General features: G+C 43.7%; 1 protein-coding gene across 7 annotated transcripts; it reads right to left on the reverse strand.

The window, feature by feature from the left end:
• Positions 1-414: 414 nt before the first annotated feature.
• On the reverse strand, positions 415-22,309 carry LOC137377804 (interferon-inducible GTPase 5-like). 7 transcript variants are annotated; one of them, XM_068047877.1, is made up of 5 exons: positions 22,197-22,309; positions 4,789-4,890; positions 4,504-4,665; positions 4,187-4,353; positions 415-3,834 (listed from the first exon to the last, which is right to left on the reverse strand). In XM_068047877.1, the coding sequence occupies exon 5, from the start codon at positions 3,825-3,827 to the stop codon at positions 2,604-2,606; it is 1,224 nt and encodes a 407-aa protein (XP_067903978.1). In that variant the 5' UTR covers positions 3,828-3,834; positions 4,187-4,353; positions 4,504-4,665; positions 4,789-4,890; positions 22,197-22,309; the 3' UTR covers positions 415-2,603. The 7 variants fall into 7 exon arrangements, with proteins under 7 accessions (XP_067903978.1, XP_067903977.1, XP_067903975.1 ...); XM_068047876.1 differs by lacking the exon at positions 4,187-4,353 and adding an exon at positions 5,299-5,472; XM_068047874.1 differs by lacking the exon at positions 4,187-4,353 and adding an exon at positions 8,340-8,391.
• Positions 22,310-22,779: the final 470 nt, after the last annotated feature.

A 22,779-nucleotide genomic window follows, 5' to 3' on the forward strand; every position in this document is an offset into this window, starting at 1 on the left:
CAGATTCATTAGTAACATTTAAAAGAGAATTGAAGGAGAAAAAAGTGCATGTTATGCAGAAAGAGCAGGGAAGTGGGATTAATTGGAAAAGTCTAAAAAAGCTGGCACAGGTATGAAGGGCAGAAAATCTTCCTTCTGTGTTGTATTTTTATTTTTAAATGAAGAATGATCTGTAAAACTAGCACAGCTGCAAGAAAGTCTGGATCTTCAATCATTGTTTTCAGATCCCTTCCAATCAGTGCCACAGCTACACCAGGTCTTCAAGTTACAAACATCTCTAAAGTAACAATGTCCAGCTCACCTTCCCCTTTACTTTCCTGTTCAGTTCTTCCAACACTCTCTATGGATGTCCTACCCTGCATTCTTGCTTCAATGTAATTAATGATAAATAAATACTCAGCACAATCTGCAAGGTGAGGTTCTGGGCATTTATTGCATCCATTGCTGGTGTGTGGATATTACCTGCCTGAGTTGACACAGTATTGCCTTACAGCAATGTTTGCACTGTCGAATCCGATTCACTATGTCCCACAACACCGATTTTACAAAGCAGTGACATATAATACATTTCTCCAGGGCAAACAACACTGCATTTATATTTAGAATATATTGTGGTATCATTACATTGTTCATCAGTTTCACTTGGTCAGATTACAATCAGTCCTGAAAATAAGTTCACAATTAATGCAGCAAACTGTTTGCATTTATATAGCGCCTTTAGCATAGTAAATATCCCGCAGTACAATTATTGATTTAAAAGATTGATACTTCTGAATATATGTTAATTAAGTTCAACTGATCTATCAGAATCACAGTAATGCATAGTATAGAATAAATGTACAATATATCACATCAGTAACATCAATCTATTGTTTATATCACTGATTTTGCAGTACACAAGGTTCCAGTGAGTTGATGTAACACACTCCCACACCTCTCCTCCCACAGTAGCTGATCTTTTTCTGCAGCTTCTGACAGATCATTTTCTTCTCCCTCTTCCCAGCCAGCTGCAGCTGATGTGTCGGCCATCATTCTGACACTGAGCTTCAGTCAGTTTCCTGACCAATCATAATGATGGACATCGGTGACACTGCCATTGAGTGTCTGCAAGGTACTGGCTGCTTTTGTTACTCTCCCTTCTACTGGTAAGGTGGTTGTCATTGGCGACTGCCCCTGGAGGACACAGGAGAGCGCAGACCCAAGTCACAGTGTCTATGGCCAGTCAGAACATCATAAGGCATCGCTCCTCAATGGATTTGAAGTGGCTTTGTGTTGTTGTCCATCATTTTTCTTTTCACAAAGTACTGACAGAAACAGTGCAATTCATTGTCTGTCTCAGCAATACTCAAAGTACTTTACATCTCTCAGTTAAATGTCTACAGTCCACAGATTTCCCACATTCCCATCTCCGGAGCTCTACATGACTCTCAGCTCTTTGATTCTTCTGAATATATGTTAATTAATTTCAATTGATCTATCAGAATCACAGTAAAGCACAGTATAGAATAAAAATACAATATATCACATCAGTAACATCAGTCTGTTGTTCATATCACTGATTTTGCAGTACACAATGTTCCAGTGAGTTGATGTAACACATTCCCACACCTCTCCCTGTGAGGAAGACAGGGAATAACAAAAGTAACAGATTTTCAGGTGCATTTCCTCAACACCCTGAGTTCTACAGCAGCATTGGAAAAATTTCCCACCCCAGGAAAGATCTGCTCCCTCGGCACTCACTGGGATAGAGGGACTGAGAAATATTTAGACATACTGCTGAGTCAGATGTTTCAAAACACTTTATAGTCAATTAAACAACTTGGAAGTGTAATCACTGTTCTAATGTGGAAGAAAGATAGTGCTTGATGCAGCATTGGGTCTAAAGCCAAGACTTAGAGGGATTTCCGGGGAGGTGTCGGAAGATTTTAATAGCATTGGAAAATGGACTTGCCTCTTAATAAGTGTCTGTATTGTTTCTCGAGTTCACTGGCAATAAATTGCACTGTTGACGTAATCAGCTATTGTGAATATAACAGTGAGAATGCCACCTGTATGGGTGGAAAAAGGAACCAATTTGAAAATTAGTGACAATCAGAGAATCAAGCATACTGTATCAGTGGGTTTATCTCCACTGTAAACTGATGATTGTCCATTTCAGTAATGACATTCTTGCTGTGCATCAAACAGGAACATCACAGAGAAGGGGCTGGACATGGGAATTAAATCCATCACAATCACTTGAAGAATACAGACATTTCTGGCTGCAGGCATGAAGGGCCGAATGGTCACATACTGTGCTGTGTGATTCGATGATTCTCGGAACAGGATAGATTGTTTTTTTATTCTGTTTAATGAAGGGAAATGCCTGGGTGCAGTGTGTGTGTGAAATAGAGTGGAATCTTTTTAAATTCTCACGCCTTGATTTCTCTCCTCATATTACACCCAGGCAAAACTTTCACCAAACACTGTACCATGAAAATCTTTCCCTGACATGAGTGAGGAATATTTCCAGGAATGAGTTTAGTAAAAAGGAAATATTGTAGAATAGAATTCCTGCAAGGATCAGTGTTAGACCCCTTTAATATATCAGCTCCAGTATTGACTCACTGGATTGGTGTTTGGTGTCGATCATTTTCATCAGTCCCAAATGCAGCCTTCACCACTCTCTGTGCATTCTCTGTAAGATCATCCAGTGCACCACTCAGCAGCTTGTAGGTCATAAGAAATGATGATCCTGCTCCAAAGATGGAACCAATGACTGGTATAATATCGAGGGCGAGCTCCAGTACTGAAATGGTGACAGCAGCGGCTCCCCACTGTAATCTGTTAATTACATCAGGAGTTATTTCACCCAGCAGAGGGGTTTTCACCACTGCTTTCAGATCTTTCACAGGTTTCCCTGCCATGATGGCCAGTCTTTGAAGAGAGGCATCATCCAGACCCAGACATTCACGGAAATTTATTATTCCAACAATCAGTATCGCAATGTCACAAGCAAGGGAGACACCAGGAACTGGCACTGCTCCCAATACTCCAGAAAGTGTTGCAAACATCCAGACTCGTTTCTTTAGCTCTTTCTTTTTATTCTCTACAATCTCCAAGTTTAAGTTTGGAAGGGCCAGAAGGAATAAACTTTTCTTTATAGTCGGAAGATTATCTTCAAGAGCTTTCTTTAACAAATTAAAATTATACTGTTCCAGATAAAAGCTCGATATCAGGAAAACAGTGGGTGATGGGATCCCTGCTTTCTGCAACTTGCTGACACAGTCATTCCTGATCTTTCTCAGTTCTTCTTCTTCATTAAATTTAATTCCTTCCTTTCTCATTGAATCGAGATCATTATCAATTTTAGATCGAACAAAGTAGAAATTCTTCCCCAACTGTTTAATCTCTTTGGCCAGTTTTACATCATTTTCTGTGAATCGATAGTGTGAGATAATGATGAAGAAATCATATCTTTTAAAATTCATTTCCCTCAGGTATTTATTTGCTGGGAATTCTGGCGTTCCAATTCCTGGCAGGTCCCAGAAAGAAACATTAGGCAGGTTGGGATGTTTGTATCTAGTTGGTTTCATTGTGCTTTCTGTGGTTCCAGATAAAGCTGCTCCCACATCACCTCTCTTCAGCCATCTCATAGCATTGATGAAGGTGGATTTACCTGTGCCTGCTTCTCCTGTCACTGCAATGTTAAGCTCGGTATTGTCCAGCTCATTTATCTTCTTCTGTATCAGTGCTTTAATCTTTTCCACCCCACCTGTTTCGAAATCAGATTTCAGTTTGTTGAGCTCTTGCTGAGTGAAGAATGAAGGGTTTGAATTCTGATCCATCTGCTCTCTGAAAGGAAACATTTCACATGATATTTTACACCAGACTAGACTTGCATTTATACAGCACATTCTCACATCTTCAGCACCTCCCCACACACTTCGCATCTAATTACAGATGAAGTATAATCATTACTATTACGTTGCTGAATGTGACAGCTGATTTATATGCAGCAAGGTCCCACAATGTACAATGAGATGAATGACCAGTTAAATTGTGTTTGCGTGAAGGTAACCTCCCTTCCTTTAACTGATGGATCCTTTAGATCTGGGTCCTGAACTATCACAGCTGAGGAGGGGTATCTCCTCTCCCCCTGGAAAGCAGTACTGCCCCTCATCTACCTCCCCAAGTTTCTCCTCACCACTTGTCCTCAGTGCATCATCATGTAGTTTCCCCTGAGTTGACTAAGCTCTACCGAACAGGTGTCTCTCAATGCTCGTATGCACTGATGGTCTTGCTAAAGTGAGGGTTGAAAGAAGCGGAAACAGAGGCCCGGGTTCTTGAGGCTGCTGCTCCTCTGCTGAAGGTCTGAAGAGAATGAGACATTAACAGAGGTACATGAGCTGCAGAATTCCCAGTACACTCTGATTACAAGTGATGAAATTGAGCCATGTTAATATTTTGCAATGACAGGTTGGACTGTCGCAGATGGACCTGAACAGGAGTTTCTTGACCAACCTGGAGATGGCACCTTCCATCCTACTGCTCTGTCTCTCACTGCTTGCTCCGTGTGACTGCCCAGCGATTCCAAAACTTTGTCCTCAGAAAGGGAGAGAGATCAGAGGCTTGTGACTCCTCCCCCGATGACACTTCTTTATCGTTGTTGTGTTATTTTTTCTCCTTTCAGGGGAAAGTAGAGAGTGTGAGTGGAGGCACTTTATTTACTATCAGATAACATACAAGACTGGTATGAGTAATCATCCTTAATCAGAGTGAGAACAGATGCAGGAAGCTGGAAAATACCTAGTGGAGTTTTTTCACATCTTCACTGAGTCAGACTGTGAGGGAAGCAATGGGATGTGAAGACTCTCGTGTTTCCTCCTCAATATTTCAGGGAAGTAGCACCTGATGTGGACACAGAGAGGGCAAGCTGAGTGGAAATGGAAAACATGGAGCCAGATTTTATTGTAAAATTAATGGTGACTGAACAACATACGATGTTATTAATGTACAAATCAGCCAGCAACTTGTAGCGAGATGGAGATACCCCATGAATTGCGAATCATCACAAATTGCTGCTGGTTATCATCACTCCATCATTAGCTTCATGAAAATGGCATCTCGTGCTTCACTTCCCTGTGAGTTTCACAAAGTTGCTGCAATTTGTACATTCATTGTTCATTAATGACATTATAATTGAAAATCAGGAAATGACTGACTTACTAAATATTAACGTTTTACAGATCTTCATGATACAGGATAAAGTACCAAAATTGTCAGGAAAGCAAAAATAAATCAAGGGGAAGAACTTACTCTGTTTAATGTAGAAAAAAAAGATAATGGAGAAAATAATGAGATTTGAAATAGACAAGGCTCCACGACCTAGTGCTTTCCAACTCAGAGGAGTAACTGAAGTCGATGAGGAAATTACAGATGATCTTCCCATCATCTTCCAAATCTCTTTTGATTAAGGAATTCTTCCAATGACTGTAAAATTGCAAATGACACTCCATTATATAAGGAGGATAAAAGAGATAATTATAGGCCCATTAATCCAATATCTGTTGTGGAGAAGTTACTGGAATAATCTGTTATTCGGGACAGAGTGACTTGGATAAACATGAACTGATCAGAGAAAGTCAGTTTGGATTTGTCAAGGATAAGTCAAGTATAATGAATCATTTGATATTTTTGAGGAGGTAACTAATGTGGTAGATAAGGGATAGTCTATGAATATTATTTATATGGACTTCCTGAAGGCAGTTGATAAGGTTCTATAAAAAAGACGACTATCAAAATTGAGAGCACATGGAATTGGAGGCAACCGATTGACATTGATAGGGAATTGGCTAGGAAGTAGGAGACAGAGAGTAGGGATAACGGGTATGAGCTTAATTTGGCAGGATGTTACTAGTGATGTCATAGGAACAGAGTGTTATGACCAGGTGAGAAAGATGTCGAGGGTTCGGTCTCAGCCTTCACCTTGTCTTACCATAATAGGGTTTAATTTTAAAAACACCGTGTTTTTAGCTCCCCCTTGGTGAATCCTCGTTCACTGTTATATAAGGCAAAGAAACCAGTACAAACAGGTTATCTTAAGTTTAAAGAAGAAAGGTTGAAATTTATTAAACTTAAACTTGAACTCTAATTCGGTTAACATCCACGCTCGCACGCATACGCGATACACACATGCAAATAGAAACAGTAAAGAGCAGAAGAAATATAGTGGAAAAGTTTGAGGCAATATCTGAAGAGTTGTTGTTATGGTTCTTTGAGCTCACTGTAGAGTCCTTGATTGTAGGTATATCTTGCAATTCGTTGGGGCCTAGTATTCTTCTTAAACCTTGTTCGATATAGGGGACTTTACTCTCTTGAGGCTCAAGTCTCTTCAGTGGATTTCAAGTGCCATGAGAAAGAGATGGGAGCAGACAGACAAGAGAGGTCTTTTCAGTCCAGGAGCAAACAGACACTCTGAGTTCAAACTGTTTGGCAACCTGTTTTTTCTGAATTGTACAAACAGGCTAGTCATGTGACCAGCTGGTCTGACCGCATCTGTTTGTAGATTTGGCCATCCCAGCAGAATTGCATCCTGAAATTTGAGCTCCCTCACCTTCAATGTCTGGTGCTCAAAGTCCATTGTTGATTAAATTGATTAATAGCCAAGGGCCTGTTGATTTTTTTAAACAAATCCTTTCTTCACTTCAGCAACAGTTTTCAAATCAATGTTCACATGACAAAATCAATATGCCTCATTCTTGGCCGGTGAGGAGGTCTGTTTGACAATAGGAACAGAAGTAGGCCATTCAGTCCATCAAGCCTGCTCTGCTATTCAATACAAACATGGCTGATCATCCACTTCATGGCCTTTTCCCCACACTAGCCCCATATCTCTTTATGTTATTGGTGTTTAGAAATCTGTCAATCTCTGCTTCAAACATACTGAATGACTGAGCTTCCACAGCCCTCTAGGGTAGAGAATTCCAAAGATTCACAACACAGTGGCACAGTGGTTAGCACCGCAGCCTCACAGCTCCAGCGACCCGGGTTCAATTCTGGGTACTGCCTGTGCGGAGTTTGCAAGTTCTCCCTGTGACTGCGTGGGTTTTCGCTGGGTGCTCCGGTTTCCTCCCACAGCCAAAGACTTGCAGGTTGATAGGTAAATTGGCCATTGTAAGTTGCCCCGAGTATAGGTAGGGGAATTGAGGGAAGGCGGGGATGTGGTAGGAATATGGGATTAATGTAGGATTAGTATAAATGGGTGGTTAATGGTCGGCACAGACTTGGTGGGCCGAAGGGCCTGTTTCAGTGCTGTATCAAAAAATAAATAAAAAAATAAATATGTTCAACACTCTGAGTAAAGAAATTTCTCCTCATGTCGGTTCTAAATGGCTTCCCCCTTATTTTGAAATTGTGTCCCCTGGTTCTACACTCCCCAAGCAGAGGACACATCTTACCTGCATCTATCCTCTCTATCCCTTTAAGTATTTTGTAGGTTTCAATGAGATCACCTCTCATTCTTCGAAACTCCAGAGAATACAGGCCTAATTTCCTCAATCTCTCTTCATAGGACAGTCCCGCCACCCCAGGAACAAGTCTGGTGAACCTTCATTGCACACCGTTTATGGAAATAATATTCTTCCCAAGGTAAGGGCACCAAAACTGCACACAGTACTCCAAGTGCGGTCTAACTAAGGTTCTAGACAACTGAAGCAAGACTTCACTACTCCTGTGCTCAAATCTTCTTGCATTAAAGGCTAACATACTGTGACGGAAATCATGCCTGCCAAATGGAAATATATTATTATTGTCCTATGGAACACTCGTGAAACATTTTTTTTTACTGGACAGTGAACATAACTTATTTCAAAAGACCACAAAGTTGAACAGTTGAAAGCATGTTTGCACAGGAGGGCAGAGAAACCATGATGGTTATGCCTCACCTAGTCAAAGAGCTGCAGGGGAGTACAGTAGAATCCGGACAAATACTTGCAAGCAGGAATGTAGAGAACAGGGTGAAGATTAGCAAAGAATTCACCCCCACAGTCAGGAGAAAAGGGAACCAACATTTCTCTGAAGTGAACAGCACTTGCATGAGCACTGAAAGTGAGGTCAGAGTGGATCCAGCCACTGCCCACTCCCATGATCAGAACTCCAAACCTGAGCTAATTAGATCTAACCATTCCCCTGCAGACCCCAACAGGAATAAAGGCACCCGAGACAATCATGGAAATGTGCAAACCCCAAACCTCCCCAGAAATCACATATTTATTGTGATTCCCATTCCTAACCTATTACATACTGATAGTGAAGAAACTTTAAACCCCTTGGGCAACACATAGCTATCTCAGACTCACCTCAATGAAAAAGGGGCAGGTCCAAGCATCACTGCTGCAAAGGAAGGACAGGCTGAAACAATTTTAAGATTTATGAATGAATGAAAATGAATGAGAAATGCATGCGTGCTTTCCTGTATTTTATCTTCCTTCTAATTTATAATGAAATGCTCCCCTAATGTCACATATAATTGACCAAGCGGTGGAGATGTTACAAAAACCACACTTGCCAAATCGAAACATATTAATTTCATCATATGGGACACTACTGAAACATTTTTTTTTAATGGACATTGCACATAACTTGTTTAAAAGAGACCACAGAGTTGAAAAGTTGAAAGCATGTTTGCACATTTGCATTCTGACAGACAGTTGAATAGAGATACAATGGGAGTGCTCACGGATTCAATTAACAAGATTGATCTGGGCAATCATGATAATCAACATTCTTTGTCACTGTAAGAGCCAGAACCCCACACCCCAACGAGTGTCACTGGAGAACTTTGACAATCAGCAACCCTCCCAGAAAATGCTGTTTCAAACAAAGAGATGGTCACATGACTGCCTGCTGGCCAGACTGGGGACTGTTTGAATTGTGACTCACAGAAAGGTTTTTGAGACTGCAACTGAACTCAAAGGAGATCCCAGCAAAATCCCAGGAAAACCATGGTGACAGCACCAGCCTCTAGACAGAGTACCCTTTCGGCCTTCCGGTACCAGACAAGCAAGTCAGAAATTGTGCATTGGGCCCCAATGAGAACTGCAAGACCTGAACTTCAACCAAGGACTTTACAGCAAAAACAAAAGACAGTAACTGAATTCCATTTATTGCCAACCCTACTTCAACACCCACCCCCCTGCAATTCTTTCTCCCCCTCTGTGTCTATTTGTATGTGTGTTTATCTCATAAGCATGCTAGCGTGGTTGCATTGCGTATTTTAGCTATTTTAGCCGTGTTAGAGTGATGAGGCGAATAAACTTACTTCCTTCTTATTTAAACTTAAGAAAACCAATCCGATTGGACCATTTGCAATTACAATTAGAGAGCAGTGGGCAAAGACTCACTGAGGTGGTAAGATAAAAACACAGTGTTTTAAAAAAATAAACCCTGTTACGGCCAAACCAGGATAGGGGCAAGAGGGGAGCCTGCTATCCCTACCTCACCCAGTCGTAACAATGCCATTAGCCTTCCTAATTGCTTGCTGCACCTACATCTTAGCTTTCACTGAGTAATTGATGAGACAACCAGGTCCCATTTGTACACCTACACTTTCTAATCTCTCACCGTTTAGAAATACTCTGCACATCTGCTCCCACTACCAAAGTGGATAACCTCACATTTTTCCACATTATATTCATCTGCCATGAACTTTCCCTCTCACTAACTCTGTCAAAATCCCCATGAAGCCGCTTTGCATCTTCCTCACAGCACACATTCCCACCTAGTTTTGTGGCATCCGCGAACTTGGAAATATTACATTTGATCCCCACATCCATCATTGATATATATTGTGAACAGCTGAGGCCCAAGTACTGATCCCTGCGGTATCCCACTAGTCACAGCCTGCCAACCTGTGAATGACCCATTTATTCCTAATTTCTGTTTCCTGCATATTAACCAATCCTTAATCCATGACAGTATGTTACCTCCTATCCCATGTGCTTTAATTTTGCTAACCAACCTCCTGTTGGGGACTTTATCAAAAGCCTTCTGAAAGTCCACGTATACTATGTCCATCGACTCCCCTTTCTATCAATTCTGTTAGTAACATCCTCAAAAAAACTCCGACAGGTTTTTCAAACATGATTTCCCAGTCACAAATCCATGTTGACTATGCCCTATCAGATCATTATTATCCATGTGTCCATTTATCACATTCATTTGAATAGATTCTAGCATTTTCCCGACTACTAATGTAAGTCTTGCAGGTTTGCGAACAGGTCTGTAGTTCCCTGTTTTCTCTCTCCATCCTTCTTAAATAGTGTTCCATAGGGATCTGTCCTGGGATCTCAGTTTTTAATTATATTTATTTATTTTATTTTATTTTTATAATTTTTATTTTATATATTTTATTTATATTAAATATTTGATTTATAAATAACTTAGATGTAGGGATACGGAGCCATATAGCCAAGTTTGTTGACAACACAAAGTTATGTGGCACAGTAAATTGTGTTAATGGGAGCAAGAATTTGGAAAGGGACATCAATAGGCTTAGTAATTGAGCAAAACTGTTGCAGAGTTCAAAGTGGGAAAAAAGGACCTGATCCACTTCAGACCTAAGCAAGAGAGATCAGCGTATTTTCCAAATGTGGAAGTTAGGAAATGTGGAGGAGCAGAAAGACTCATAGGGCTGCATTTTGTGAAAGAGGTGAGGCTCCAAACGCAGGCCGAGAAGGCTGGGGAGCCTTGCATCAGCCTTTTCTTGCACACTGTCCTCCCCCACTGGAGTGATCTTCCAGTGTTTTGAAGGTTAAGTGTCCTGCACCAGGATCCCCGTCCCTTTAAAGACAAGGATCCCGCCTCCAAGAGCTGCCAACCAATCACAGGTCCAGAAACTCAGCAGTATCGGCAGCACCACCAGGAACAATGGCTACTGTCGGTATTGCAGAGGCCTTGGACCCAGGCCCAGCACTGGAACCCCGGACCTCAGGTAAGTGAGGCGGGGTTGCTGGGGCCATTCTGGAGGATGCCAGTAAGGGGGCTGAGGGGTGGTCGTAAAGCCCGGGGGAGTGAGGTCCTGGGAGGGGTATTGTTTCTCAGCCGGGGCCCTCTGTGGGCCACAGATTGGGGAGAGAACCCCCACAAGCCCGCAGAGAGGGTGCCTCATTTTACAAGGCATCCTCGCTGCAGGGCAGAGGCACCCCTCCCCACCGCTGGTTAGATCCCAGCGATGGCAAAAAGAGGCGTTTAAGTGGCCCCTGGCAAGATTGCTTGGTGACAGGATTGAGACGGACCCTTCAATGCCCAGCACCCATTACAATTCTATGGGACATCCAGGGGGTGCCCAGAAAATCCAGCCCATACAGTTACATGGAGTTTACAGTACAGATACAGGTCTTTTGGCCCAACTGAACTATGCTCTTGTTTATGCTCCGCATGAGCCTCCTCCCCCTATCAGCAGATGTAACTCCTTTATTCAAAGTGGGAGGGAGATAGAAAGCAGGAAACAACAGGCCAGTTAGCTTAACATCTATTGGAGAGAAAAAGTTAGAAGCTATTAGAGACATTATAGCAGGGCACTTAGAAAAATTCAAGGTAATCAGGCAGAGTCAACATGGTTTTGTGAAAGGGAAATCATGTTTCACCAATTTATTGGAGTTCATTGAAGAAGTAACGTGTGCTGTGGATAAAGGGGAACTGGTGGATGTACTGTACTTAGATTTCCAGAAGGTATTTCATAAGGTGCCACATCAAAGGTTACTGCGGAAAATAAAAGCTCATGGTGTAGGGGGTAACATTTTGGCATGGATAGAAGATTGGCTAGCTAACAGGAAACAGAGAGTCGGCATAAATGGGTCATCTTCTGGTGCGCCACTGGTATCAGTGCTTTTTACAATTTATATCAATGACCTAGATGAAGGGACCGAAGGCATGATTGCTAAATTTGATGATGACACGATAGGTAGGAAAGTAGGTTGTGAAGAGGACATAAGGAGGTTACAAAGGGATAATAGATAGGTTAAGTGAGTGGGCAAAGATCTGGCAAATGGAGAATAATGCAGGAAAATGTGAAATTGTCCATTTTGGCAGAAAGAATAAAAAAAAAGCATATTATCTAAATAGTGAGAGATTGCAGAGCGGTGAGATGCAGAGGGATCTGGGTGTCCTGGACATAAATCACAAAATGTTAGTATGCAGGTACACTAAGTAATTAGGAAAGCTAATAGAATGTTATCATTTATTGCGAGGGGAATTGAATACAAAAGTATGGAGATTATGCTTCAGTTATACAGGGCATTGGTGAGACCACACCTGGAGTACTGTGTGCAGTATTGCTCAGCTTACTTAAGGAAGGATGTAAATACGTTGGAAGCAGTTCAGAGAAGGTTTACTAGACTAACACCTAGAATGAGCGGGTTCTCTTATGAGGAAAGATTGGACAGGCTAGGCTTGTATCTGCTGAAGTTTAGAACAGTAAGAGGTGACTTGATTGAAACATATAAGATTCTGAGGGGTCTTGACAGGGTGGATGTGGAAAGGATGTTTCCTTTTGTGAAAGAATCTAGAACTAGGGGTCACTGTTTAAAAATAAGGCGGTCACCCATTTAAGACAGAGATGGGAAGAAATGTTTTCTCTCAGAGGGTCGTGAGTCTTTGGAATTCTCTTCCTCAAAAGGCAGTGGAAGCAGAGTCTTTGAATGTATTAAAGACAGAGGTAGATAGATTCTTGATCAGCAAGGGGATGAAAGGTTATTGGGGTAGGCAAGAAAATGGAGTTGAGGTTACAATCAGATCAGCCATGATCTGATTGAATGACGGAGCAGGCTCGAGGGGCCGAGTGGCCTACACCTGCTCTTAATTCATACACTTGTATGTATATCCTTCTACTCCTTTCTCCCTCAAGTGCTTATCAAGTTTCCACTTAGATGTCCTGATCCAGCAAAATCTGGTCCATGCTTTTCAGTTTGATTCAGTTCATATCATGACTGAACTCTTTTACTTTGGCTCTCCTTGTAAAGTTATTAAATTTCTTCCATCATTCAGTTGCTGACCAAGGGTTTCTGAACAGGGCTTACCCTCACTGCCAAAGCCACGTCTTCAGAGACTGGGCCATATTTTTCACGTGATGCCTAAGCTCAATCTCAAAATGTATTTGTGGAATGATACAACACAAAAGGAGGCTATTCGGCCCTTCCTGCCTGTGCCAGCTCGTTGGTCAAAGGTTGAAAACAGGTGCTAAATAGGTGCTGCGCAAATATGAAATGCCTGTTTGAAGGTCTGGATGTAACACGCAATTTGTACTTGCCTGCAGGTGCTAACCAGAAACTGCAGGTTTTGCGCCGAATTGCTGATTAGACACAATTTTTGTGGAGTGTGTATATAGGGGCTCCTCGCACCCACTTCCACAGAAAGTGTGCAGTGCTCTGACTGGCACACAGCTGCATGTTGCAGGATGACTCAGGGACCAAGGAAGAGGCAAGAACAGATTAGCACATGCGGCACTGGAGATCCTGGTGGAGGAGGTGGAGAGGAGGAGGGATGTTCTGTATCCACAGGGGGTAAGGGCCCTGCAGGGGTAAGGAATCCTCCTGTCCACTGTGTTGCTCTGCCTGGCTTCATCTCATTGCTCATCCAGACCAAGGGGGACCTCTAGCAAGATGCTGATGATCAAACACTCCCTTTCTCCTAGTGACTCATGTAGGTTGGAGTAGGAAAACACTGACACTTTTACAGTGTAATCCTCAGAGACTTCTGGGAGTAAAATTTGCTCAGGTGTTAGAGGTGCGCTGATAGAGGGAATCTTCCGGGTGGCGGCCAATTAACAGATTACGTCCGCCATCCAATTAAGGATGACAGGTGAGTTCCTGAGGCAGGAGGTCCAATAGGAGGGCCCACAGCACCATATAGATCGCAGCTCCACCAGCAGAGGGGGGCACAGTGAAGGCTGGTAGAGAAGCACGAGGGCGCCTCAAAATGGAGGCACCCATTGACACCTGATTATATTTGGAGAAAACAAAAGGCCCACAACTCGTCAGGCCATTCGTATGGAGTGAAAACCCTTGCACAGGAAGGGTTATGGCCGAGGCTGCGGCCTTTGCACTTTTGTGGCTCGTTTATGGGTCCAGTGACAGGAGGCTCTGATGGTCCTCCTACCTGCCACAAAGATATGTGAAGCTGGAGCTGGGACTGTTCTCCTTAGAGTCAAGAAGAATGAAATGAGATTTGATTTGATAAGTCATGAGGGGTCTGTCTGGACAGAGTAGATAGGGAGAAACTATTCCCATTGTCGGAAGGGTTGAGGACCGCGATTTAAAGTAATTGGCAAAAGAACCAGAGATGACATGAGGAAAACTTCCTTCTGCAGCAAGTGGTTAGAATCTGGAATGCACTGCCTGAGAGTGTGAGGGAGAGACAGATTGAATCATGACTTCAAGAGGGAATTGGATAATTATCTACAGAGAAAAGATTTGCAGGTCTACAGGGAAAAGGTGGGGAATTGAGATGAGCTGAGTTGCTCTTCCAGAGACCGAGCTCAGATACAATGGGCCGAATAGCCTCCTTCTCTAATGGAAGCATTCTATGGTTCCAGGCACATCAAGCAATTAGGAAGACAAATGGCATGTTGGCCTTCATTGCAAGAGGATTGGAGTACAAGAATAAGGAAGTTTTACTGCAGTCTTACAGCCTCTGGTGAGATCACACCTGGAGTAATGTGTGCACTTTTGGTCTCCATATCTAAGAAAAGATATATTTGCATTGGAGGCAGGACAGCAAAGGTTCACTGGATCGGTTCCTGGGATGAAAGTGTTGTTCTGTGATGAGAGGCTGAGGAAATTGTACCCATACTCAATGTAGTTTAGAAAAATGAGACATGATCTCATTGAAACAGACAAGATTCTGAAGGAATAAAAACAAGAAATGCTGGAACCACTCAGCAGGTCTGGCAGCATCTGTGAAAAGAGAAGCAGAGTTAACGTTTCGGGTCAGTGACCCTTCATCGGAACAGACAAATATTAGAAAAGTCACAGGTTATAAGCAAGTGAAGTGGGGGTGGGGCAAGAGATAACAAAGGAGGTGTAGATTGGACCAGGCCACATAGCTGACCAAAAGGTCACGGAGCAAAGGCAAACAATATGTTAATGGTGTGTTGAAAGACAAAGCATTAGTACAGATTAGGTGTAAATACATTGAATATTGAACAGCAGCAAGTGCAAACCTGAAAAGAAACAGTGGGTAAGCAAACTGAACAAACTAAGATGAAATGAAATAAATGCAAAAAAATGGATTGTAAAAAATGTAAAAAAGAATGTAAAAAAAAAAGGAAGAAAAAATAACTAAAAATGAAAGTAAAATGGGGGGTTGTCATGCTCTGAAATGATTGAACTCAATGTTCAGTCCGGCAGGCTGTAGTGTGCCTAATCGGTAGATGAGATGCTGTTCCTCGAGCTTGCGTTGATGTTCACTGGAACACTGCAGCAATCCCAGGACAGAGATGTGAGCATGAGAGCAGGGGGGAGTGTTGAAATGGCAAGCAACCGGAAGCTCAGGGTCCTGCTTGCGGACTGAGCAGAGATGTTCCGCAAAGCGGTCACCCAGTCTGCGCTTGGTCTCCCCAATGTAGAGGAGACCACACTGTGAGCAGCGAATACAGTATACTACATTGAAAGAAGTACAAGTAAATCATTGCTTCACCTGAAAGGAGTGTTTGGGGCCTGGGGTAGTGAGGAGAGGAGGTAAATGGGCAGGTATTACACCTCCTGCGATTGCAGGGGAAGGTGCCCTGGGATGGGGACGAGGTAGTGGGGGTAATGGAGGAGTGGACCAGGGTGTCACGGAGGGAACGATCCCTTCGGATTCTGAAGGGACTTGATATGTAGACACTGAGAGGATGTTTCCTCCAGTTCAGGAATCTAGAACATGAGGGCACAGCCTCAGAATAAGAGGTAGATTATTTTAGGACTGAGATGAGGAGAAATTTATTCAGTCAGAGGATTGTGAATCTTTGGAATTGTCTACCCCAGAGAGTTGTGAATGCTCCATCAGAGTATATTCAAGACTGAGATTGATAGATTTTTGATCTCTCAGGAAATCAAGGAAACGAGGAGTGGGCAGGAAGGTGGAATTGAGGTAGAAGATCACCCATGATCATACTGAATGGCAGAGCAGGCTCTAGGGGCCACATGGTCTACTCCTGCTCCTATTACTTATGTTCTTAAGAGAGATCCCCTGTACACAGCTGATGACTCCCCTCTGTCACCCGACCACACCAAGACAACAGGCCTAGAATGAGAGCAATGTTGCCACCAGGAATGTCATACAGAAGATCATCAGTGTTCTGAAGCAACAGTTCCACTGCCTGGAGCACTCGGTGGGAGTCTTACAATACTCACCGGAGCATGTATACAAGTTCATGGTACTCTGTTCCTTCCTCCCAAACATCACTATTTTGAGGATGTAGCCAATGCCACCAGGCAGGTGGAGGCCACCTCAGGAGGAGGAGGAAGAGGATTAGGAGAAGGAGGAAGAGGAGGACAAGGAGAAGGAGTAGGAGGAGGAAGTGGAGATGGCTACAGGAAGCATCCGGAATCCCTCGTTCCAGACGTGCTGTCTGTGAGCATCTACTAAGACTCCGGTTCCATTATGATGTTATCCTTTCACCACCATTGCTCCTATATTTCCCACCTTCCCAACTATCTGTGATCACAGAGTCCTCTTGGCCAAAATCCTACAATAAAAGCCACCAGTAAAAACTTCCTACAATATCCAATGACACATTGAATTGTACAAATAAAATGAACTATTCATCATAGTGCATTCCCTTTTGGTGCCTGTCTTGATGGTACCATTGCCTGTCCTCATGTTCTTCCACAGTGTTCCCCCAATGGCTGTAGCACGGCTGGTGGAAAGCTACTGACTTTCACTGAGGAGACTGTGGATGAACTTTGCAAGATTCCCTCAAGCAACTTCAAGCCTCGAAGGCCTGTGTTCTAACTGCACCACGTCAGCATGGCTGGCTGCCTAAGGAACAACAACAGGAGCACTGGCAGAGTGGCTGTGATGGGGGCATGAATGCTATCATCTTGAGAGTGGACAGCAGGTTCAATCACCACGGAGCCACTGCCACTGTCCGAGGGCAGACCTCAGCAATCTGGTAAATTGTTGGGAGGACAGATTGCTGCACTGCTCGGAAAACGTCCAAGCCCTTTGAGCACTGAAATCCACAGCTATGTTGACAGCAGTCTGAGCCTGCATGGCAGCAAGTATGAATCTCATGACTTCAGTCTGAGCTCCCACTGCAGCACTGAGAGTTTGGATGGTTTCTGCTTGTGCTGCAGTGAAAGCTGAGAGCTCAGCCACCAAACACTGCAGCAAGGATGGGTCAGCAAGTGCTGTGATGGAGCTGGCCACCACTTGCACACTGGAAAGAATGGGCTCCAAGATCTGTGTGAAGACCTGTGACAAGTAGGGCCTGGTCTCCTCCATGCTCATTGGCAGCAACAACAAACGGTCTGCAGACTTGCCAATGCACCAAGCATCTGGGCATGCATGCTCATCAGCTTCTCCTGTAGGGCATCCCATCGAAATCCTCATTTGAGTCCCCTGTAGCAGAGCCCATCTGTGATCTCGCCCTCTGGTAAGCTGGCACACACACTGTCCTTTCTCTCAGCCTTGCTGGAGCTCACTTGTGCCTGGTGATTTACCACATACTGATCGTGTATCTATGCTACCCTCTAAGTTATGCACAGTGCCAGTATCTCAGCTGATGGCTGCGAGTGTCAGATCAAGTGGTGCTGCTTTTTCATCAGAGGTCAGGTGCAGCTCTATCCTTCATGATCAGGCTGCACTGGCTGGCCAGGTGGCAGTTCTTGGGTATCTGAAAGCAAAAATGCAGAAGAGGAGGGTTGGGATGAGGGAGTGAGGATGGGGATGGACGTGGAAAACAAGAGGCTCATGGTCACACCATCTGCAGCTTACACTTCATGCCCGTTTGCAGGATGAGGGTGACGTGCTATTTGAGAAGGAACATAAGGCAGGAACATACTGTCGTCCTGAATATTCTCTGCAGCAAGATGGTATGGCCTCAATCATAGCCGGCCCCATGATGGTCGGCACAGTCGCCTCCAGTGGGCTTAAGTCTTGCAAGCGTGCCTGTCTTCCTTCGGTTCTACTCAGCTCTTTGCAGTTGTCGGCCACCTTGTACTGCAAGAGAGAGGGAAGAATGTCATCAGTTGTGTAGCACTGTATTTGGGTGATGTGTCTGCCATAACTGAATAGCTGAAGGTTTGTAGAGGCTGTGAGAGCCGGGTATGAAGCTGTCATCATTGGAAGGTGTGTGAGGGTGAGGTTGATCATCTGAATGTTAGACCTGAGTCTTGACTGCTAGTGATTGCTAATGGTTAAGTGATGGGGGTGTGATGCACTGAGCAGTGTGAGAGGTTGGGGGTGTGGTGGGAAGAGATATGCTTTGAAGTTGCATTCACCAACCTTGACCATCTGCATGAGATCATTGAACTTCTTGTGGAACTGCTGTCATGTCCTCAGCATTCGACTCTGTGAATTGACCTCTCTGGCCACCTTCTCCCATTCCGTTCTGAGGGTGTTCTTTGAGGGCCTCCTGGCTCCCCATGAAAATAAGGTCTTCTTCTCCTGTCGAGTTCCTGGACTAAGGCCTCCGACACATATCAAAGAACCCTGGGAGCCCTCTCCCTGTCCCTACATTGGGATTGCTTCTTTCTACAGACAGTTCCTGCGGAGACAGTCAGCAGCAGCTTCCTTACAATCAGTGCAATTCCCCTTTAAGAGGGGCATTCTGCCTTTAAAAGATACAGGCTAGCTGGAACCTGCAAGCCACACATGCTGCTGGTCCCCTGTTTGAACTTTAAGCCAGTCAGCAGTTGGGGGGGGGGGGGGGGTCACACCTATCTGAATGTTACATCATGGAAATGAGGAAGTGGCCCAAAGTCTGCATGTTGCCTGTCTCAACGGGACACAGTGTGGGCTAAAAGTGAATCATGACCCCTGGAAAGGAGAGCAAACCAATTTTTAATCCTTAAAACCTGAACCACGTCCTCTGCCTCTACAAGAAGATTTCCTTTTTGATTCCTAATTGGCCCCACCCATCCTTTAATTACTCTTTTACAAATTACATGCTTTTAAAAGACTTCAGGGTTCCCTTTTATGCCAACTACTAATCTATTCCCATATTCTCTCTTTGCCCTTCTTGTTCCCATTTTAGACCTGTTCCGTACTTTCGACATTCAATTTGGTTCTCTGCTGTATTATGAAACTTACAATTGTCACCAACCTCCTTTTTCTATCTCATTTTAATCTCTATATTGTTAGTCATCCAGGGAGCTCTAGCATTGAATGCCCTTTCATTCCCTGTTATAAGAATGTATCTACGCTGTACCTGAATTAACTCCTCTTTAAAGGCTTCCCATTGTTTAATTCCTGCATTGCCTTCCAATTTTTGATTCCAATCCACCTGGACCAGATCTCTTTACAATTCAGTGAGGTTAGTCCTCCTCCAGTTAATTATTTGTATGTTTGATTGTGCCTTGTTCTTTTCCATAACTATTCTAAAACTTATAATATTATGATCACTGTTCCCCAAATGCTCTCCCACTGAAACATGATTCACTGACCCCTCTTCATTCCCCAGAATTGGATCCAGCACTGCTTGCTTCCTCATTGGACTGGAAACCTGCGGATCAAAAATTTGTCTTGTGTACATTTCAGGGATTCATCCCCTCTTTGCCCTTTGCACTGTTACTATCCAAGTCGAGATTCGCATAATTGAAATCCCCCATTATAACCATGCTGCACGATGATACATCTTTCTGTATTTTCCCTGCAGATTTGCTCCTCTATCTCCTTCTGACTATATGGTGGCCCACAGTATATACACAGTAGTGTAATAGCTCCTCTATTGTTCCTTAATTCTAACCAAATGGATTCCGCATTTGGCTCATAAATTACATCAGTACTATTATAGTTTTGTCGATTGTTTGCCATCCCTCTCCTTTTTCCCTTCCTTATCCTTCCTGAATATTTTGTAGCCAGGAATATTAAGTTCCCTATCCTCCTCTTCTTTGAGCCAGGTCTCTGTTATTATCACTATATCATAGTTCCAAGTGACGACTTCAGCCCACAGCAGACTTCATTTACCACACTTGGTGTGTTTATGTACATGTACTCCAAAGCAAATTTATAGTCCTTTAGATTAGATTAGATTAGAGATACAGCACTGAAACAGGCCCTTCGGCCCACCGAGTCTGTGCCGACCATCAACCACCCATTTATACTAATCCTACACTAATCCCATATTCCTACCAAACATCCCCACCTGTCCCTATATTTCCCTACCACCTACCTATACTAGTGACAATTTATAATGGCCAATTTACCTATCAACCTGCAAGTCTTTTGGCTTGTGGGAAGAAACCGGAGCACCCGGAGAAAACCCACGCAGACACAGGGAGAACTTGCAAACTCCACACAGGCAGTACCCAGAATCGAACCCGGGTCCCTGCAGCTGTGAGGCTGCAGTGCTAACCACTGCGCCACTGTGCCGCCCACCGCCACTGTGCCGCCCACATTTACCCTTGTCTGATCCCGCCTATATCTGAACTATTCTTTACTCTTGTGCCAATTACCTCTCCCAATCCCCGGTCGTTTATCCTTTTTAATAATTCACCCTGGTGCTCATCCCCTGCCAACTTAGTTTAACTTCCTCTCAGGCTCCTGAAACTCTGACTGTAAGAATACAACTCTTCTGGCTTTTCCCTTCCTCATGTAAAATATTCTACACTCTTTCAAGTGATGTTCTTTACCGTCACATTAGGGGAGCAACACACCATGCAGGATTCATGTCGGCGGTTGTAGACTCTATACCTCTGAATGTCAAATCTCATTCGATCATTGCATTTCTGCACTTTACTGTGCCCCACTCTGCAGTCATTTGCCACACAGTATCATTGATAAGCTCTCAACTGGACTGCCCTGAGGTGTAGTTACCCTCCGTGGTATTCATTACTGAAAACCAGTTTGAGAGTGCCACACTCCCGGAGGATTCCAGAGAAGAAGTTGAAAAAGAAAATGATGCCACAAAGAACCAGCCTCAAACATGATTTGACGTTTCTGGGTTGCCTCTCAAACACATTGGATATTCCGGCCCCTTTAAGCAGCTACAGCAACACTGGAATTTCCCTCCTCTCCAGAGGCAGGGACAGTAAATATCACTGGGAATACACTCTGAATAGTTAATTAATTTCCACACTTGGAACAGGGTCACGGCAGGGTTGCTCAGTGACTCTCAGCCATGATATTAATAATTAGTGGCGGCACAGTGGCGCAGTGGTTAGCACCGCAGCCTCACAGCTCCAGCGACCCGGGTTTGGTTCCGGGAACTACCTGTGTGGAGTTTGCAATTTCTCCCTGTGACCGCGTGGGTTTGCGTACGGTGCTCCGGTTTCCTCTCACAGCCAAAGACTTGCAGGTTGATCGGTAAATTGGCCATTGTAAATTGACCCCATTGTAGGTAGGTGGTAGGAGAATGGTGGGGATTTGGTAGGGAATATGGGATTAATGTAGGATTAGTATAAATGGGTGGTTGTTGGTCAGCCCAGACTCAGTGGGCCGAAGGGCCTGTTTCAGTGCTGTATCTCTTTGAGTCTATGAGAGAAAGGGAGCGACTATTTGTAAACATATTTAAAATAAGTACCTGTGTGAAAATGACAAGACAGGAATATTATGAATGTGCTAAGTGTTTCTGCAGTAATATAAAACTGTAATTTTTCATTTAAGAGGAACTATTTTCTTGGAATAATTAAACAGACAGGGAAGGAGAGACAAAACATGAGGAGAGTTGCCCTTTTTGTTGCTGATTTTTGAGATGTTTCCATTGAGTTTCCTCTCTGTACTGACAGCAAAGCCACCTCTCCTGAGAGCAATCTGCACATCCCGTTTCTTGTGAGGCACCACTTAACTGTTGTGATAAATGAACAGCCCTCAACATTTAATCAAAAGACATTTGTTCCAGTTTGTCTCCCTTGTAACAGTTTCACGTTCACTCACCCGCCTGTAGAACTTGGAATAAAACTCCTTACTTTGAGAAATTTGTGTTTTGAACACCCAAAGCTTGAAGAGAAAAGGAGACGGAGACAATGAGGGAAATCTATACTCAGGTTGTTCTTTCATTTCTTGGTCCTTACCTGCACTGTTCCTTGAAGGAGGAGAGTGTATCAGTGAAGTTCTCAAATGCAGAGTGACTGGTCCTGCTGTTTCAGTCTCTCACTCACTGGTGACAGTGATAAACTGGTCTAATAACAGAACCTTTTATACTCAGTGGAGAATTCCTGTACACTGTCCAATGAGAATCAAGCACAGTGGAAGCTCACTTGTTGCCAGGTAGATTTTTCATATTCAGTTTCTGATTCTCGGAAATTTGTTTTGGAGTTTTATTTTCACGGAATACTGAATCAGTGAATCTTAACCATTCTGTACAGCTGTATGGAGGACTAGACTGAGAAACTGTACCCAAGAGCAGGCACCTGAGTAACACTCCTTTATAGTGTGTGCTGTATTGGATTTCTATTAGAATCATAGGGCTGGATTTTGTTCCCGACACGTCGCCGGGTTCCATGGCGGGGAGGCTGGAGAATCGGAGAGGCAGTGGCCGCCATGGAACCCAACATCGGGTTTGCCGGACCCGATTCTGTCGGGGGCGGGATAGGCTGATGTTGACCTTCCTGTCCAGAGATTGATGGCCAATTAAGGACGTCTTCCCACCACCAC

This window comes from Heterodontus francisci, chromosome 15, assembly GCF_036365525.1.
Source record: "Heterodontus francisci isolate sHetFra1 chromosome 15, sHetFra1.hap1, whole genome shotgun sequence".
NCBI lineage: Eukaryota > Metazoa > Chordata > Chondrichthyes > Heterodontiformes > Heterodontidae > Heterodontus > Heterodontus francisci.

Bases quoted from the DNA above. Each gene is read 5' to 3' on its own strand.
- LOC137377804 (XM_068047875.1), bottom strand. From the start codon at position 4,523: ATGGAAGGTGCCATCTCCAG. The intron at 3,835-4,503 runs GTTGGTCAAGAA...GTTTCCTTTCAG, and splicing joins ATGGAAGGTGCCATCTCCAG to AGAGCAGATGGATCAGAATT.